The sequence below is a fragment of the Lissotriton vulgaris genome, chromosome 11 (assembly GCF_964263255.1).
Source record: "Lissotriton vulgaris chromosome 11, aLisVul1.2, whole genome shotgun sequence".
NCBI lineage: Eukaryota > Metazoa > Chordata > Amphibia > Caudata > Salamandridae > Lissotriton > Lissotriton vulgaris.
In genome coordinates, this window is record NC_141699.1 from 165,593,303 (window position 1) to 165,614,012 (window position 20,710).

The 20,710-nt window shown below is 45.8% G+C and overlaps 1 protein-coding gene across 1 annotated transcript in view; it reads left to right on the top strand.

Annotated features, from left to right (window-relative positions):
* The window catches only part of CUX2 (cut like homeobox 2), an 853,070-nt gene that overhangs the window by 686,641 nt on the left and 145,719 nt on the right, over nt 1-20,710 (top strand). The window contains exons 9-10 of the mRNA XM_086943029.1: nt 173-239; nt 13,711-13,759. Of these exons, the coding sequence (XP_086799155.1) occupies nt 173-239; nt 13,711-13,759 (116 nt within the window). The remainder of the gene's footprint in view (nt 1-172; nt 240-13,710; nt 13,760-20,710) is intronic.

Here is a 20,710-nt window from a genome sequence, read left to right on the forward strand (position 1 = left end):
TATGTGTCTGAGTGTCTTACAAATGGTAAATAGAATGCAATCCCACTGGCTTGGGAGGGAATGAGTGCAAAAATAAAAGGAAAATCGAATAAATGTCCCCCATTTTTATATTTATTTATATTAAGTTTATTGCAAATCCCACTCATATTCTGCACTTGTTTCTATTGGTCAGCATTGAAGACAACCCGGATGGAGCTACTCGACCTGCGGTGTAAATATGACAAAGAAGCTGCGTCAAAGTAAGTGACTACATTTTGTTTAACAAAGAAAAGCTCAGAGTCAGAATACAAAAACAGCTTCTTTTAGCGGCAGTCGACATCTTTCATCCTGAATGCGGTATTTGTCAAGTGTGATGGGGCTGGGTAGGCGCCAGATGCAACCAGTGTCATTATTCCACGTCTGCTGCACAATATGCACCAAGGACATGATGGATGCTAGCTGGTCGTGTTATTGGGGACTGTGCGGGGTGGGCCTGATTGACACGGTGTGTGGGGTGGGCAATTGACATAATAAACATACAGATGTCGTTCCAGGTGCAGGTTTACGCTCCAAGGTGAAGGACAAAAGGAGGATCCTTAACCATAATCAGAATTTATGCGAATGCACTCTGTTGGACTTTGTGTTGAGTTCAGTCTTAAATACTTGATAAGATGCTCTTGACTGGAGGTAATTTTCTAAATACCAGGGAAACCCAGTAATATCCAGGGTATTGGGGCAGTTGGAAGAAACAGAAACAGAGGTCCCTAGTTAAAGGAATATGCAGAAAAGATGTGTTGTCAAATTAAATCTGGAGGTATCGGGCATCCAACCTCATATGCCACGTAAATACCTCTTAAAGAATATTGGGCGTTGGAAAAGGAGTTTACTCATTCGCCTTAGAGATGGCAGTATAAAATATCTACTCTGTTTCCCTTTTGGATTTAGCAACAACCTTGAGCTGACGCATTGCCCTTGCAGCATTGGTAGCAAACAAACGGTGATACACTTTTTATTCTTTTGCAAGTTTTATGTAAAATACACTAAACAGTATTTGATTCCTTATTTTAAAGCATCGGCAATTCCTGATTTTAAATCTGCACATTTTGAAATTTTACAGCTTGGAAGTGATGATTTGATTTGCTGTGTAAGTGCGTTTTTACAAGCAGCTGTCCGCTCACGGGCCACCATGAGCAAATTTTAATGTGATAAATGTACTTAACATTGCTTAGCGGAATATATCTATCATCGCCTCTTTTTCCACATACAAAGCTATCTTACACCGATGTTGTTAATACTGCCCATAAGCAAAGCACTTTATTTGATCATGTCGTCTTCACTATTGGCATGACCAGGAATGGGTGGCTACAAATAATCATATTTGCACCATGCTGCTAATGCTGCTAAACACTTATTGCACTTTATTCACAGATTTTGTATTCTCGCCTAACCTTATATTTGCACTATTTTGTTAATGCTGCTAGATTTTGTAAGCCCGTCTAACCATTTTTTTAATGCTATTTTTATTATTTTATTTGGAAATGTACTGTTATATTGAATTTGCATTTGATTTTAATGTGGATCTATGCGCTCTTAAATTTGTACTGTATTTTTCCTGCTGGTGGTGATGAATTGTGCTTTTATGGATACCCATATCCGAATAAAGATCATTTGATTGATTGATGATAAACAATTAAAGTCACAAAATTGGTGTGGTGAGTGTTACTGCAGAACAAGCACTTAGTGTTCCTTAATAAGTGACACACATGTGATAAATGTGATTATCTTGTTTGTCAAAATAACAAGAACAACACAGCCCGTCATAACAAATGATATATTCAAAAGTGGGTCTACGGTATAATCAGTCGACGGTGTTTCGACCCTCAACAAATACCAGGAATCATCATCAGGACTCTAACATATATTATGAGCCCTAGACCATATTAGCAATAATAATAATAATAATAATAATACTGAAGCTTATAAAGCGTGACAGCGACCCCAAACCGGGGTATGGAATATATATTAACTGTATTGCATTTGGACATTGTTTGTAAGTGTACCCTAATGTTGTGAGTGAAAACCTTTGTCTGAATAGTGAAATAACAGAAGCTGCATCCAGCACATTTATAATGGGCTATGACAGGGGGAATGCCCTAAAGGTCATTGAGAGACAACATGGGTTTCATAGTGGGAATGGCAGCGCGAAGCAGATTATCTTTTACATTATTTTCCTTTTTTAGAGACAAACATCGGAACATCACATGAAAGGTCCCCTGCAAGAAGCATTGTCCAATGTTTTAATACCTTGGGAAGCATATTCGGAACTGGTGCTGAACGGTTCACCTATTGTTTGGGATAACCATGGGCTAAGAGTTTATTAGAGAGTATCTTTCTTTCTTTGAAAAAATCTTCCTTGCGCTTACAACTACGCATAATGCGTAAAAATTAGCAGTATGGTAGCGAATCCCTTAGTGAGCGTCGTTGGATAATGTATGCCAGAAAAGTGTTGTTTTTAGTCGGCTTTCTGTATGAGGAGGTATATACCGATGTATTGTTTCCAAAAAATAATGTTCTTTCGGAATAAGTTGGAATCTGTCACAACCCTTGCGTTTGGCACAGCCAGTCGTGGGCTCCTAAGAACACTTTGGGCACCTGTATTTATTCAGGCACTGAGCATGCCTAGATCATTCGCTGCAGAAGCTGCGAAATAGGCAATAGGTTGAGTGGTCCATGCTATAGCTTGCCTAACACTGGCTCCATGGGCCCCCTCCATACAACTATATTTAGACCTGCAGGGATGCAATGTGGCAAAATATGATTATTTTTAGCAAATTATATTGGTTAACCTTCCGCCAAAATGAAACATCATGAAGCCAAGCATAAAGTCAGATCAATCCCGCATTGGCAGAGCTCTGAAGTTTCCCACTTTCATATGTAAGAAACTTATCCAGACCAGATTCTTTGCTGTACAGCATTGACGTGGGACTTGTAGAGCTGTGTATCTCATTATTAAATTAGAATTACAAGTCCCAGCATCCAGTACAAAAACATAGCCTAAATGATTTATTCACATATGAACCTGGGGAACTAGAGAGCTTTGCATTGGCATAACCTGTCAATTCCCACCTTTGAGTACATTAATGCTCTGGTACATCAGAACTATACATATATACGTTTTAAAATGATTAAAAAAACTTTGTTAGACAAATTAAGTGATTGCACCAAGACGAACAGGTGGTTTACTCATTTTCACTTATAATTTTGGAATATTGATATCAGTCAAATATTACAGGCAAAATATAAATGTATTAATTTCAAACACGGCGTATACACTTGCAGCGCAAACGTGGGGAAGCGTTTAGGGAAAGGGGTGTCTCCGCTGGGGAAGAAAGATATGAAAGAAGTGAGTACCCAGCATGGCTGTTAAGATCATTGAGGTCCCCTTGAATTCATATTACAGTGAAATTCGAGAGAAATAAATCTTTCTAGTGAATTCAAATACAGCAATTGCACAGCAGGTTTGCTTTTCCCATGTGGTAATTGAGCAGTTTGTATGATTGTACATTGAGGAGGCAGCGCAGTAAAAAATGTCAACATTTACACCAGTCACGTGCCCTGTAACTGGTGCAGGCATCCGCGATTATTGCTCGTCTTGACTGTGAGTTTTCAGAATTAGTAACTCTGCAGCCATTCGTATGGATACTACTACAAGTGTAAATTTACTATATATTTGAGAATTGCCAATTGTTCTTTTTCAACACCAGTTTGCTAGTTTATAAATACCTTTGTGATGTCAAATTTGTGACGTCAAATGAAAACGAACACATTTGTGACAGCAAATCAAATACCTTCAGCTGTTGTGTTTCAGAAATGTCACTTTCTGCTTCTGTATGTTATGTATCAGATTGTTAACCCAAGAAGCAACCACTGGGTCCTCTGCGCATATCATTGTTTACAAAATGCTAGGGTCCCTCCTTCCATCAACTCCTGTGGGTGGGGAGTTATTCTCTTCTACTCCTGTTACAACCTTGTTTCTTTCACATCCTTCATGAATCAGTTGAACCCCTGGAATATGAACTTCATACTTGATTTGTAGCTAAACCCCTGGAGTCCCGTATTCATAGGAGGTGTTAATTAGAAGTTATAATGAGCATTTCCCAAAGCAAGTATAGTTTCAAGGAGCGATTCACTGACATTGAACAAGTCACTCAAACTTCCTGTTTAAAAAAAGATGTGTTGGCACGCGTGGGAAACGCTCGACTGCTGCTAAATGTTGTCAGAGCTGTCATTAACTTTCACTTCCACCCAGGGCATAAAGGGGTTAAAAAACACCTCCAATTACTTAGTTCTCTACTGCTACCAATCACCAACAAGAGGCATACTAGAACTTGGCTTTGTCCAATGATGTCAGCCTGGGTTTTGAGATGTATTGTGACATTGCTCACCGGATGCCCCTTTAAAGTCCTCAGTTCGTGGGCTGCACTAATATAAGATCTGGCCCCAGTGGTTGCATTTATTATTAGGGCTCAACTTTATTTTTAGTGTGCCTGCGGTCCTTTCTGCATATTGGAGTCAACTTTAGTTTCTCTATAGTGAAGGGCAGCTTGATCTGCACCCCAGGTTGCCACAGTTTGAAAAGGAGGAAAATTTGCTCATGTGACTAAAAAGAGGACTGTTCACTGGAGCATCCATGTACAGAGTAACCGTGAGCGCCCAAAGTCGGCGTGAAATTAGAAGCTTACGGGGCGTGGCTTGGATGCCGAGGAGGTAGGCAGCGTGAGCCCGGAGCTCCGCGCCCGATCCCGAATATCTTCCTGAATATCCACGCGAATTCCAGTAAAAAAGGAATAATCTATAATCTGAAGTCGCCAAGGAGGCTGCGGCGTTCAGAGTGGAAGGCCTGGAGCTGTTCCTCGTCCTGAAAATTGACTTTGAAGACCAGCGCCGGGTGTGATGCAGTCGATCTAAGATGGCGCCCTGAGGCCTGAACAAAGAAGTGACGGAGGCGCGAGGCCTGACTCTCCTGCTGATCCATTACTGGCAGTGATTACTAAACCGGAGGACCCCTCCTGACCTTCTCGGCAGGAACAGATGATCTCTCCTTGCTCTGGAGCGAGCTTTTGGGACACGCAAATTCGTTTACGTTTGCAGACGAAGTCCTAAAATGGCGGCGGCTTTGTGACGACGGTCCCGACTGTCCGAGCATGATTTGGCACCTTGAGACTCCGCGGTAGCAGAGAACTCCCGAGAACTGAACCACCTAGTGCGATCAGAGCAAGTCAAGTCAAGTCAAGTCATAAAATTTATATAGCGCACTACATACCCGGAGGGTTTCAAGGCGCTTGGGGAGGGGAGGGGGGCTAGATATCCTTAGGGAGGGGGATTATTTGTCAAATACCCACGTTTTAAGTTGTTTTCTGAACGCTAGGTGATTCTGGGTGAGGCGAAGGTAAGCGGGGAGTGAGTTCCATGTTTTGGCAGCCAGGTATGAGAAGGATCTGCCTCCCATGGTGGTTTTGTTGATGCGAGGGACAGTGGCGAGTGCTTGGCTGGAAGAGCGAAGTTGGCGGGAGGGGGTGTAGAAGGACAGTCGAGAGTTGAGGCAATCTGGTCCGATGTCGTAGAGTGATTTGTGTGCGTGGGTAAGCAGTCGGAAAGTAATCCTTTTATTGACGGGTAGTCTGGTGCCCTACAGGTATCCCAGATCTCTGATCCTATTGACTGAGGAGTTATCCAGTGGCAGGGCTCTGCAGTGCGGAAACAGCGAGGGGGACAAGGGGACCCTAGGGGCCGCTGCCGGCCGCAGCCAAGATGGTGAAACCGAAAGGGAAGGGGGACGGAGCGGCTGAAGCAGAGGTGGTGGATGGAGCGGATCGTGACCAGTCTGCTCTCCAGCGCATGCAGGACCGTATCCTAGAGGCCATCGCGACCACGAAAGATGCCCTGCAGCAGGACATCGCCCAAGTGGCGACGGGCTTGGGTCTCCTGAAAGGGGATCATGATAAACCTAAAGACAGAGTCAAATCTATGGAGATCACTGTTCAGGAATTGGCCCCGGACCACGCAGCAGTGAAGGCTCAGATGGCGGATGCTCTAGATAGGCTGAAGGTGTTGGAGAGGAGGGCCGAGGATGCAGAAAACAGGAGTAGGCGCAATAATGTTCGCCTCGTGGGCCTACCGGAGAAAATTGAGGGCGATGATATGGTGGGCTATCTCGATAATTGGCTACGAACTGAGGTGGCGCCAGAGGGATTGTCTCCTTTCTTCTCCCTGGAACGGGCCCACAGGGTTCCGGCTCGACCTCCGGCCCCGGGCCTGCCGCCTCGCCCGGTGGTAATCAAGCTGCTCCACTACAGGGATCGGGACTGGCTATTACAGAGGGCGAGGGAAGCGGGACCCTTTCAAGTGGATAACAACAGAGTCACCATGTTCCCGGACTACACTTTTGAGACCCAAAAACTCAGGGCCAACTTCTTGTCCCTCAAACGTGAGCTCCGGGGAGAGGGCATAAAATACTCCCTTCTCTTCCCAGCGAAGCTGAGAGTTGTGGTGGACGAAAAGTCGCTTTTTTTCACTACCTCGGCGGATGCTTGGGCCTGATGGGACACCTACAAAGCTGGAACGGACGGAGCTAAGGCCAGGGCGGAGGAGGCTAGAGAGACACAGCCGATCAGGAAGTCGCAACGGATTCGGAAGAATCGTCGGAGGACTGGAAAGCCATCCGTGTCACAGACAGAGACGGAGAGGAAGGCGGCCCTACAGGCGGTTGTGGACCTATCTGGCACGACCAGAAGCCAGTCCGGGAAGGGCACAGACTCTGAAGAGCTGGGCAGGTGGTCGGAGACGGGGCTTTCGGAATATGGTGGAGCCAAAGGCCCTATAGTGACACCTCAGACATCTGGGGAGATAGTTGAAGCATGAAACACTGGACTAGAGGAGCGGCCTGCTGGTCAGAAACTGGGGCGCTGTGCCCGTGAGCGCAGCTGGCTACTGTGTGGGACTTCGTGAGTCTGTTATGGGGGTATCATGGGGCGGGATATGCGGGATTGATTTGTTTTAACGTACTCTCTCGGCATTGGTCCGCGCCCTACTGGCCCTTACGGTCATCGCAGTGGAGACTGCGAATAATAGTGCCTTTCTTTGGGGGGATAGTTGGTTGTGTTAGTTTGGATGGGTTTGCTTCCACTTGCGGGGTGGCCTGTCCTGGGGGGGTGGGAACCGAGAGTAGTTGGGGACGGTCAGGTTGTTTTTGGGGGGTCGAGGGGTTCACTTGTTTGGAGTGGGAGGGGGCAGCACGTTGTTGGCAAATGCGCATGGTCGTTGGCTCTTATTGTTCTATCTGTGTGTGCTAGAGGATATGGCTAGTACGGGGGCTCTGAAATGTGTGACCTGGAATGTGCGGGGTCTCCATACTATGGTGTGCAGACACAAGGTTCACGCGTATTTGAAACGTAGGGGTGTGCCTATGGCCTTTCTGCAAGAGATGCACCTTACCAAGCAGGAGGGAATAGCGCTACAAAGGAGGTGGAGGGGGCAGCTCTTTAACACGACATATTCGGCCTTTGCGAGGGGGGCACTGATTTGGATACGGGCAGGGGTTCCTTTCCAGGTTACTAAAACGGTGGTGGACCCAGAGGGCAGATTTGTGGCTGTAGAGGGGAGACTTAGGGGCCGGGTGATCTCTCTTTGCAGTGTGTATGCCCCAAATGTAGATTTGCCCGCTTTCCTAACAGCACTTTCTGGCAAACTGGCGAGTTATTTGGCAGGGCCGATGCTCATGGGGGGAGATTTTAACTCGGTGGTGGATATTGATTTGGATAGATCTCATCCCCCACTGCATGCCTCCCCAGTACACAGGGTAGCGAAGCGCCGATTAGATTGGCAAGAGAGCTGGGACCTGGGGGACGCCTGGAGAGCACTACACCCCACCACGAGGGACTACTCCTTTCATTCCACTTTACATGACCTGCATGTTAGACTGGATGCGTTTCTGTGCTCGTCACATATGCTATCAACGGTGGGTAGCGCGGAGTATTTAGCTCGCACGATGTCGGACCACAACCCTTTGTTGTTGTCCCTGAACTGGATGGTGGAGATCAACTGTGTACCAACCTGGCGGCTGCAACTTGACACCTTGGATGATTTGCTCTTTAGGGAGGCCTTGGGGGAGCGAATAGCGCGATACTTTGAGGAGAATAGTGGCTCCGCCTCTACTAGAGCTGTGGAGTGGGACGCTTTTAAGGTGGTGGTCAGGGGTCACTGTATTGGCATCGCTGCAGGAGCTCGTAAAACTTTGCTGGATGATCTCGAGAGGGCTGAGAGACGATTGAGGGAGAAGGAGAAGGAACGCCCGAATCGCCCTGAGCTCCAGGAGGGGGTTAGTGAAGGGGAAGCGCTAGCAGCGGAGTTAGAGCGGCTGCGTAGCTTCGACCACAAGGCGTATATGACGAAGGCGCATGCGGAGGGTGATAAGGCGGGGTCGATGCTGGCGTGGCTTGCCAACCCAATCAGGCGGGGCGCTCCGATCATGGCGATTCAGGCGGAAGGGGGGGGGGCTTTGCCACACCCAGGCCGGGATTCTGGACAGGTTTAGGGCGTATTATGAGGGTTTATATGAGAGCGGACGGACGGCCGGGGCGGAAGAATTGGGCACCTTTCTCGATGGGCTGCAGCTGCCAAGATTGGAGGACTTGGAGGCAGAGGAGCTGGGTAGACCTATAACGATCGGAGAGATAGGGAGTGCAGTGAAGCAGATGGCTAGAAATAAGACTCCAGGGCTTGACGGTCTCCCGATAGAGTTTTATAGCAAATACTTGGAGTATCTGGCTCCACAACTGCAATTGGTTTATAATGAAGCGCAATCGCGAGGCAGACTCCCGAGCTCCATGTGCGAGGCCCTTATGATCCCATTGCTAAAGCCTGGCAGAGTGAGCGAGGCCCTCTCGTCCTACCGTCCATTATCTATGCTCACGAAGGATTACAAAATCCTGAGCAAAATTCTAGCAAACAGATTATTGACCCACATGACCGGACTGATTCATAAGGACCAATGCAGCTTTATCCCGACGCGTAACACTACCCACAATATCCGCAGGCTGACGAGGCTGATGGGGGCTCGGTTGTCGGAAGACACTACTCCATTCATGCTCTCTATTGATATCGAGAAGGCCTTCGATAGTCTTGAATGGGACTATCTGTATGAGGTGATGAGGCGTTTCGGGCTGGGGGACGGTTATATCAACTGGACCAAAGTCCTTTATACGGAAGCCACAGCTAGAGTCAGAGTGGGTTCATTGATCTCGAAGCAATATCCGGTACGGCGGGGCACTAGGCAGGGGTGCTCCCTTTCTCCCCTCCTGTTTGCTTTGGCAATGGAGCCTTTTGCGGCGGAAGCCAGGTCTGGCCGCCATTATAAGGGGCTGGTGTACAGGGACAGGCCGCATGTCATCTCATTATATGCGGACGACCTATTGATGTTCTTGGCCGATGCGGCAGAAGAGTTGCTGGGGGCGAGACGTTTGATGGAGCTGTTCGGGCAGCTGTCGGGCTTGAGGGTCAATTGGCCCAAATCTTGTTTATACCCTCTGCGACAGGGAGAGCCGTGCCCTCTCACGGCGCAGGAACTCCGATGGGAACCGCATTGTCTGCATTATCTCGGCGTTACCCAGTGGTTATGCTGGATGGCAATATTAATCGCTGTATAACTGCCCTGAGAGGGTGTATGGATTTCTGGGCCACTCTTCCACTCTCACTAGCTGGTCGGGTCTCCCTGCTTAAGATGGTGGCTCTGCCTAGGCTATTGTATTACTTTAGGACTCTTCCGATATGGGTTCCGGGCTCTGTCTTTAGGCGCCTGAGATCGTTGACCATAGCGTTTTTATGGGGCACGGGCAAGCAGCGAATCGCGCTGGATACCCTCTTGCGACCCAAGGATGAGGGAGGCGTGGCAGTGCCCGATTTCGAAGGCTATTATCTGGCGGCTCAACTGCAGACTTTCACTCAAGAGGTCGCGAGGGTGTATCGAGGCCCGGAGCATTCTAGAGATGAGGGCACCCTGCGGCATGTGCTGGCATACATCACGCTGCATCAGAAGCTATTGCTTAGAGATTTGACAGTGGAGGAACAGACATTCCGACTTTGCTGGAACCGGGCGCGCAAACGGGCTGGTGTCCGCCGCATGTATGCTCCGGAAATCCCGCTGGGAATGGTCACAGCCCTGCCTCATGGTGGGGACTGGTCGAGATTACTACGCTGGGAAGAGGCTGGGGTTCAAATGCTGGGCGACTTGTACGAGGATGGTGCATTGCTTCCATTTCAGGAGTTGCAAGAGCGGTTCGACCTCCCACAAGGAGATTATTTGCTGCATGCGGCGGTAACGGGCGCCATGCAAGACCACTGGGGAGAGGGATTGCAGGAGCCTGCGACCTCTATGGCGTGCCAATATGCAATGATGGCGGCCGGGACCTTTAAGGCGGTAACCTGTCTGTACTCCAGAATGTTGCGGGAGGCCTTGCAGCCGCTCGCAGCTTTAAAAGCCAAATGGGAACTGGACCTTCAAATGGAGATCCCTGAAGCAACTTGGGGTCAATTATTGCGAAGGGCGCGGAAAAGCTCGAGGAATGCTAGGTTCCAGCTCATTCACTTTTATATTGTTCATCGGGCATACCTCACGTCCCAGGTGTAACGTAATTGGGGCGGATCTGGGTCACATGCTATGGGATTGCCCTGCCTTGGGGGACTACTGGCAGGAGGTTGGGAGGGCCCTGAATAATGCTACAGATAGGGAAATACAGTACACCAAAGCAGTGGGGGTACTACATTGGTTTCCACACACGTCCAAAAATAAGAACACCAGCCGATTTATAGATTTGGGGCTGATCCTGGCAAAGAGGGAATTAACAAGGAATTGGAAGTCGACAGTGGGACCCACGTATAAACGGTGGTATGGTGAATGTCTGAGATGGGCGGCCTGTGAAAGCACTTTGAGGTACCAGATGGCTAGGAGGACCGATGATGAAAAAGCCATGGAGAGGGCAACAGCGTGGGAAATGATGGTACAGGCGCTCCGGGATGATAATGATGAGGAGGAAGGGGAGGAGGAGGACTCGGTAGCAGCTGACCCCACTAGCGCACCTAGGAACACACCTTAGTGAATGTATAGGACCTCCTTGCACACACTAGACCTTACTCTTACTAGGATTCTCAAACAGCGCTGCCACGGGGGGGGGGGAGTTCAGGATTGTTGGAAGTTGGGGGGGCTGGATGACGGGGGCGGGGGAGGGGCGAAAATTTCAAAAGCAGTCCACGTCTTCCTGTGAATGTAACTATGGACATTGGATTATGAAGCGGGGAATGGACTCAATGCGATGGCTGCTTAGTTTTCTACTTGGAGATGAGCCTGGCATGATGGGGGGAGAGAATTGATAAAGTGCTTTCCTGCTATGATCATTGGATATGTCACAAAGTTATTGTCGGTACAATTATTTTGGTGTTGCAATAAAAACGATGTTACAAAAAAGTGAAATTAGAAGCTTACCTCGTTCCAGTAGCGGATGCTGCCGGACATGGGGAGAGGGGAGGTTAATTAACAAAAAAAAATCTTACCTTAAAACTGCTGGCTGGCCGCCACCTCCCCTACGTCCTCTTCCGTCCTGCAGTCCGGACGCCATCAGGAAGCAACCGGCACACAGGCTCCCCTGAGACAATCACACCTGAGTGGTCTGAGTGCCGTGGGCCGGCCCTCGAACAGGGAGCTTGTGCATGTGTAATGCAGCCTGGTAGGAACATGCAAAATGCACAAGAGGGACGGCCAAACAGTTCATGCGCACTTTGGGAGTGCAACCACTCCTACCCTGCTCTCACCAGCCCCGTCTCACACTGCACACGGGCTGCATGCAATAAGATAAATAAAATGACAGTAATGATATGTTATTGTAATTTTCTTTTTTCGCAGTGGGGCAACACTCCTCCGCCTTAGTGGAGGAGCCGCCACTGTCTCCTTCGCTTTTTAATTAGAACTCCTTGTTCCTTTTAGGACTACACATTCACTTGTATGGACATTTTCTTCAAATAAGCCCGTCCTCAAGTAAAATAATCTATACATTGAGGCCAGAATATCATGTCCCTTGAATGTGGGATACCCGACCATCCCTAGTTTCCATTGTTCCAGCTTTGGTGACCATTTGTTGGCATGCCCGACTATCCCTCGTTTGATGACCACGTCAGTATTGTGTGTCCTGCTCTGTAGAGCAATGTTTCAGATGAGCCCCAAGCTCACGATCTACTTCCAGCGAGAAGTATTTGAAAAGTATGGCTAGCCAAGGCCACTTATTAACCGCATGCGCGCTAGCGAAATTCCGCTCCTGTGCTGAGTTTTTTAAAACCGCACTTTACGTGACGAGCTGGGCTCGTCATCAGCGTGCGAGGAGGCTACGCGTGGAAGGGGTTAATTCTCGTGCCCAGCTATTTGGCCCTCTAGTCACTGAAGTCGCATTGCCATGTTGCAATTTGATTTTCTTGCAAATTGGAATTTATAAGGATAAGAATTAAAACAAAATATCATATATCCATTTATGTAATATACAAATATACCCATGTTCATGTTTTTGTTGTTGTTTATGGCTATCAAAGAGATGCAAACGTAGACCCTACAAATGGTGCGCCATTTCCCCTTCTTCATTTTAGACGACATACACTGCTTGGTTTGCAGCACTACTGTCTTTCCTTTGTGTACAGTGGCAAAGGCCAGGGAAAAAAAGATTTTACTCCCAGTGAAACTAATCTACATCTTTGCATAAGTAATCTCGAGCCAATTCAATTTGCTAACTGTAGGCAATATAAATAAATACAAAAATACTTGCGTGCTGTGAATTTTGATATTAAAAAAAAAAAACATCAACCAGTTTCAGTACATTAAATGTACATTTGCTTCTCGGTTCTTTATTGGGGGGATGCCACACGTAGTTATGAGTCAGGAACATCCCCTACCCGCCTTTGGCACATACCAGCAGCAGAGCCTGCCAAGCATTACAGCTGTTCACATATTTTGCCAGTTTCTCTAACACACTGCAACATATTTTTCATTCACATTATGCTACGGAGAGAGGACACTTAATCATGTAATACCAAAGCAGATGTTCTTTGATAATTTGATATACCATCGGTACATAGTTTTGCTGTAAATAATTTTGCCTTTGATCACAATTGCCGCCGCCTTCCAAAGGCTTTGCATGATACAGCCACCGTATAATGTGATGTCGCTACCATGTGTTGCGTCGATTCACATCTTTTTATAACCACACTTGGACAGGTTGGTCACATATACATGCTGGAGAAAGGTTCTGCAAGGCTGGTTAAAGAATGTATGAACGCGTTTGGCCAAACCCAAGGGCACCCAAGGAGCTTTGAGGAGAAGTCTAGCCAAACCTAAATACAGCAAAGAGGCTGTGAGGATCATTCGAGCAGATCCTAGTTAGAGCCAAGGGAATGCGTCTCGCCATCCTCAAGTGTATCTAATGGAATACGATATTGTGCGCCGCAGCAGTCACACCGGGGGTTCAGCAAATTTCTACTGCGCAGCCTGGAAAGCAGCATAGCATTATGGACTCTCTCTCTCACAGTGGAAGATATCCCAAGGCAAACTCAAAAATAATTGTCTAAACATAAAATTGTGTGTGTAAGGTATAAAGGTGATGTTAACAACTGTCTTGTTTTTTTGATTTGTTATTTCAGGGCAGACGAGCTGGGCATAATCATGACTAACCTTGAAAAGGCCAATCAGGTGAGGAGTCGCTTTTTGTATTGAATGTGCTGAGCGAGTGGATAAACCCAACTCAATAACTTGCATTATGTCTAGTTTGGTATGTGGCTTCAGTCTTCAGATGTCTGGTAATGAAAAATGTTTATCATGGAGCATGGGAAACCATAAATGTTTTAATTTAGGCCCTCTGACTGTTCCCTAATTCTCAGCATGTGCTCTTTTAATATATCAATGACCTTGAGGGCGAGCCCCACAAGTGGTAGTCATTCACCGGTGATATGTTGCTACCTGCTCTGAGACTCAGAGTCTCTGGCACCGTGAAGGCCACATGACACTTACAGTCTCATGTGAAACGGATGAAGGAAGTGGTGGCCAAGGCCTTGCAGTCCAGTGGCGCCCCACCATCCCAATTATAATTTTAGGGTCACTTTACCAGATTGGTCCAGGTGGAGAACATAACACTACATATCACCACCGCCAGGTGTGTTGCACCTGTTGGTGGTCTTATATACAATGCTGAGCAGCATACTGGTCTGTAAAGAGAACAAATGACTTCAGAACCAGTTAGTACCTCTGAGAGGTGTGTAAAACTGGAGCGACTCCTTCATACATCATATTTAATGCAGCGGGGTGCCGAATGGGACATGATGTAGGAAGGCTGACAAAAATTCTTTTATGTATTCCTGTTCTGAAAGAATATTAGCAACGCCCACTTAGAAGATGGTAGCAGGCAAACTCACAAGCACATTTTTTAAAGGTGTAAATATACTTTGACCAGTGGAGAAGATGATTCAAAAATGTTTTTGGGGTGATTAAAAATAGATCAGACGTGGAGAACTGAGGTGTTTCAATTCCGAATAGTTTGTATCATCAAAGAACATGAGTTTCTGAACATGGAATATTATGGTGGCTGTTTGAGACCAGATTACAGAAACACGTTTGTGAAGCGAGAAGAGGGTGGGGATATGTAAATATGACATACTCCTTGTTAACAAATTTGCAGTTTGGAACACAGTGAAATTATGTGATTTGTTAAGAAATAGGGGCATTTTCACCCCTAGATTGCACATGTACTACTGCATTTTTAGCACAAAAGATAAATGAGCAAATTGGGTGTGAAAACCCAATGAGAATGTTTGTGAATACCTGCAAAGTTACAACCTGTGTGTGTTCACCATATTTCCAATGACTACCTCATTTCCACGCTCTTGGGAATATTCTTGTTTCTGCTCCTAGCTCTAAACCTAAGACTTCCGAAAGTTTGCAGTTCTGGTGGGGTTTTCAACAGATTTTCAACCATAAATCCAATGTTTTGCAACAATAAGTGTAATGGAAATGGGATAGGACCAAAGAGGGGCACATGTTAAGAAATCTGCTTCCAGGAGAAAGGCATTCACCTTTTAGAGGTGGGGTAGTTGGAGCAATGTGTGTTCTTAAGTTGAGGTTCATGCCAATATAGAAACCCAGGTATTTGCCAACGTGCTTGAGTTGTGGAGAGATGCAGTTAAGATTCATTGCTCAGAGTCAACTTTTCATTTATTGTTGCTTGTGGTCATTGACAAAGAATACACATTCTGTCTTTAGGTTGAGCTTGCGGTTGGACCTTTGAATTCCATGCTGGAAGTGTTGCGGGGCAACCATTTTAGATGTTCATTATTCAAGACGGAACTGAGTGTTGTAGAGTGCAGATTGATTTTGATATCCTTGTCGGTCCAGCAGGACTCTGTTGGGTTTCATGTAGAGGGTAAAGATAATTGGTGAGAGCATGGAGCTTTGCGGAACACTCCAAGATAAAGACATGAGCGTAGATCTGCTGGATTTCATCTGTTCAGCCTGGAATCTCTTGTTTAGGTAGGACATCAAACATTACAGGACAGTACAATTAAAGCAATTCTTAAGGCAAGGGGGATGAGAAGGAGTTGGGGTCAGAAGTGTCTAATGATGCAGCAAGGTAGAGCAGGATGAGTGTCTGCTGTTCCCATGATCTGTAATGCCTCATCAGCCACAGGAATGTTGCCATCGCTGTACTACGTTCAGGCCTAATCCTTGAATGATAAACCTGAAAGAGGGTATTCCTCTCAGTCTTCTCAAAATCTGTTTTTTAGCTTCCTTTTTAATGATGTTCCCTAGAAATGGACGGTGGGTGATCAGACAGTAATTTGGTTTTATTAGGAGAGGTAGGATCTATCTGCTGTTGAGGGAATCTTAAGTGAGGGAGACTTTGATGATGTTAAGCAGTGGCAGCTAACTTCACTGTTGATGATAATGATTTCATGTTTCATTCATATGAGATGCCCTTTTGGACATGTCGAAGGATTATAGCGCTGAGGTCAGCTACTACCATGTTTTATGTATGTTTGTATATGTTATCTGTATAGATGTAGGTTGTCTGATTTTGGTTTTGTCATTTTTTTAAAGTTGTTGATTGCTGTACATTTCTTTTTGAAATGTTGGTGTTATTGCTTCGGCACAGTGTCCCCACAGTAGTTCATGGTGTGGAAGAATGTCTAGCTGAAAGTGTGCGGGATCAATGGGTCTTCTTTTTCTGCGAGCACCGTTGTTTCTTCTCCTGTTGGCTTATGGCATGTTGGCTGTCATTTAGCTCCTGGATGTACCAGGCTCAAGAGGGTGTAACATTAGAGGATCATAAGCATCTACTATCATATTCTCTGTGTGGCTGAAGTTGGGGAGTCACAACGTTGGTTTTGAAGTCAGAGGTTGAGTTCATTGATGTTAAGTTCTCATTCAGAATATTAGTGCAGATGTTCTTGAAGGAGTTTTTAGGGGTTAAGCATGGGAGGCAGTGGTAAATTACAGTAAGAGGGAGGCAACAGCCTGCATAAAAAGGGACTGGAGTGAATTGGCTAGTATCCTACTACCACAGAATTCTACTGCATATGCATTTATCTGATATTGAGATGATTTATCTATACTGAATTGTTGATTGAATTTCTGTGTGAACTGCACACTTGTCTTTGTTTTATGGATGCTGAAAATAGTGCTATTAAAGTGCAGTTATCTGTGGCTGTTGCTATTATTGTCATTATTATTATTTAATTATTATTTAAAATCTTATATAGCGCGCAGCTACCCTTGGGCATCCCGGCGCTTTCCAGACAACATCCGATGGTAATGGGAACAGAAAAGACACATTATACAGGGAACAAAAAGGTTTTAAGACCTTTGCGGAAACGCAGTGTGCAGGGCTCAGCGCGTAGTTTTAGGGGGAGCGAGTTCCAAAGCTTTGCCGTGTTAAATGAGAATCTTCTCCCGCCCGTGCGGGCCTTTTTAACTCTAGGAACTAGCAGGAGATGTTTCCTATCTGATCGCAGCGTTCTGCTTGCTTTATATGGAGTGACTAGGTTTTTTAGAATAAGGGGGCCTTTACCTGCGAGGATTTTATGGGCAGTACAAAGTGCCTTAAAGGTCACTCTCTCCCGCACAGGGAGCCAATGCAATGCCTTCAATGCCGGTTTCGCTGATTGCGTCCTCGGAATGTCTATAAGCAGCCTTGCCGCTGCATTTTGGACCTGTTGAAGGGTCTTAAAGGTCGATTCAGGGGCGCCCAAAAAAATGGCGTTGCAATAATCGAGTCTAGATGTTATAAGACCCTGAATCAGCAGTTTCCTCGATGTTAACGGTAGGAGAGGAAAGATTTTCCGTGCCGACCTAAGCAGGGCATAACACACTCCTGCTGTTTTCTTCGCTTGAGTGCGAAATGACAAGTCTGGTTCTAGCCAGACTCCTAGGCTCTTGATCGCTTCTTTGGGGGCCGGGGGATCTCCCATACATCCCGGCCAGCTGAGAGACGGGAGAAGGGTAGTTTTACTCCCCAGCAGCAGTATTTCCGTCTTTGAGCCGTTTAACTTGAGGGAGGATTCTCCCATCCAAGTGTGAACATCTGCCAAGCAGGAGTTCAAGGTGTCCGGATTATCGGCAAGATGGGATAAGGAAACCACTAGCTGCGTGTCGTCAGCGTAGCTGACGATTTTAATGTCATATGGGGATACTACATCCTCCAGGGGGGCCATATATACATTGAATAATGTAGGGCTCAGTGAAGAGCCCTGTGGCACTCCACACTGGAGGGGGATAGATTTGGATCTCTCAGAGCCGTCCCAAACCTGGTAAGATCGATTTGAGAGAAAAGATCTCAGCCACTGAAGGGCCACCCCGGAGACCCCTACCTCAGCCAGCCGTCGGATCAACACCTGATGGTTCACTGTGTCAAACGCCGCACTGAGGTCCAGGAGGATCACTGCCACTGACCCTCCTGAAACCAGGATGCGTCTCGCTTCATCAACGACCGCCAAGAGGGCCGTGTCTGTGCCCTGACCTGGGCGGAATCCAGTTTGTGATGGCCGAAGGAGTCCATTCGACTCCAAAAAGGCTGACAACTGCTTGTTGACCAACCGTTCAGCAATTTTGCCGAGGCCCGGCAGCAACGAGATGGGCCTAAAGTTCGACAGGTCAGTGGGGTCCAAGTTGTTTATCTTTCTTTGTAATTTCTCCTCTTGGGTAAATATCTGCACAATATAACTTATTATTAAAATCAGATATCCAAAAGAAGGTCATGTTTCCTTGCAGCCAGTTGCCTGCACTGATTCCTGCATGGGCCACATAATTATAGTTTTACATTCTGTGACGTCTGACAAGACAAATAATATTTGTATATTTGTATCTAAGGATCACCTAATTTGGAAAATACACACTTTACCACATCATTTCTGAAAGAGCAATTACTATTATCATCAATGCATTTATTATATTGGATTTAATTAGCATCTTTCATCCTAACAGTTAACAAATGATGCACGAGAGCCTGATCTACAATAAATAGATGAAACTTTAAGGTGGGATTTGAGAGGTGCACTTTACATAAATAAAGAGTTAGAATAAGGGAAACATTCACACTTTTAACACATTATATCTTGGAATTTGTCCTTCTTCCCTCCTTTTAAGGTCTAATCCTAGAGACAGTGCAGCTGCCTGTTTTGGTAATGACTTCTTGTGGACCTTCTGAAAGCTTCCCTATGTGTGCATTCCACCCATTGCTTACTGTCAGCGTTGTGTTTTGTAACTCACAATTGCTTCCTTTCTATTTACTGGCTTTATTTGTTTTAGGATGTCCAGCTTGAGTTTGTCTCTCCCGTAGAGCATTGCCAGCTGCCAGCTTACTGTATTCTTCCACGAACGCTTGCTTTCTGTAAACATGCCTTTAAATTCTTGTTCTGTTCTTGTCACATTTGATGTGCATTCAAAGGCAAAGTTAAAATGTCAGGCTCTGTCTTCCAAGGGATCTAGGTGTTTACTTTTCTTTCTCTGACTTCATAGTGAGAGGAATTATTTGACATTCTTGCTGTAAAAGGATAGGCATTTTTTCTAGCACACAGCAAAATTGAAATGTCTGTAAATTAACTGTGCAGATATTTCAGAATATATCAGAATTAGGAAAGCACAAATAAAGCACATTTGTTTGTAATTCTGATGTACGATGGAAACAAATATTGTAATGCGATCAGAGCTAATCAATACACTAAGTGATGACATTTCCACACATCATTTGTGTACTTTATACTTTTATCAGTAGAACTGTATGTCGGTGCAGATGTAATGGTCATTTAAACTGAAAATTAGTTGTCTGTAATGGCAGTGCGCTACCACACCATACATAATCCACTGAGGTGGATAGGTTCAGAGCTCCAACTTTCCATAGTGGCTTCAAAGTTCAGAATTTCTACCACATGTCAGTCAGACAACAGGAAACCCTTGGAGTTCTACTCTTTTCCTTGAGCAGCTGTTTATTTTGGGGCATTCCTCTGCTTGGAATCTCTCCTCATCCCAAATTATATATAGTAATCAGTTTACTGCTATTTTGTGCCTGAGTGGTTGAGCTTTGGGAGCAACACCATTGTCATGCAGTCCAGGCCTTCCACAACTTTGGTAATACCTAACATTTCCTCAGAAGTAGTTTCCTTGTTGGTGAGCCTCAGCAAAGTTGTCTTTGTCCATGGCTATGGATAAGCTACATTTGTCATTTACATCATTGATGAGGGATCCACTTTGGATAACAGTGCAATTGATAATCACTGTGTCTATGAGATGCCCACCAGCCCTTTGCCTACAAGGTCTGCATCGTTGATGAAGACCATCCTGTTGACGAAGACCATCACTTCAACAATGACCAGCCTGTGACCGATGACTGTCCCATTGACAAGCTTCTCTTTGTCTATAAGTTCTTCATTGACAACCAAATCAGCGACGGCCATTTCGATGACACTACCCTGACTCTTCCCCAGAGACCTGTATCAGCAGCTAGACCACTGCTGCCTGCCATTTAATTCATTAGAATCACTCCTGAGTTTGGAGAAAAGGTTACTACGTCACACACATGACGGATATCCCGTCCGCTGTATTACTCCTGCATTATATCCTATGGCACTTGTGATAAGAAGGACGGGCTATCAGTCAATGTTTACTACGAAGTAACCCGCCCACAAATCTAAATCAGGCCCTACGTGATGTCACTGAAGTACAGTGCCTTTGGCACTGGGTTCTAAAGCAATCATACTGGGAGCAGAACATGCTCCAGGATGGCACAATAAAAATAAGTAAATACTTGTATAAAGCGTACTTCGCAAAAACTATTCACCAAGCGGTATCTGTGCAGTATTGGTGCACTGGTTTCCATATTTCGGGGTTTGCTTAGCCCGAGGAGGTGAAGAAAGCCATGATTTCATAGACGTAAAAGGCTGCACTTTAATCAAAGTTCGAAATGGTTACTGTTTATTCAGAATTGCTCATGTGGCACTGAAAAGGTTCCCTGAAGTGTTACGACTACTACACAAAATCACAGCTGTAAACCAAATTAGTGGTTGAAAAGGGGCATTCATAGGTTGTAATTCTAACCTTAAGCTTCAAGTCTGAATACATGTGTTGTAATTTTAATTACAGAGGAGGAGGTGGTATTAG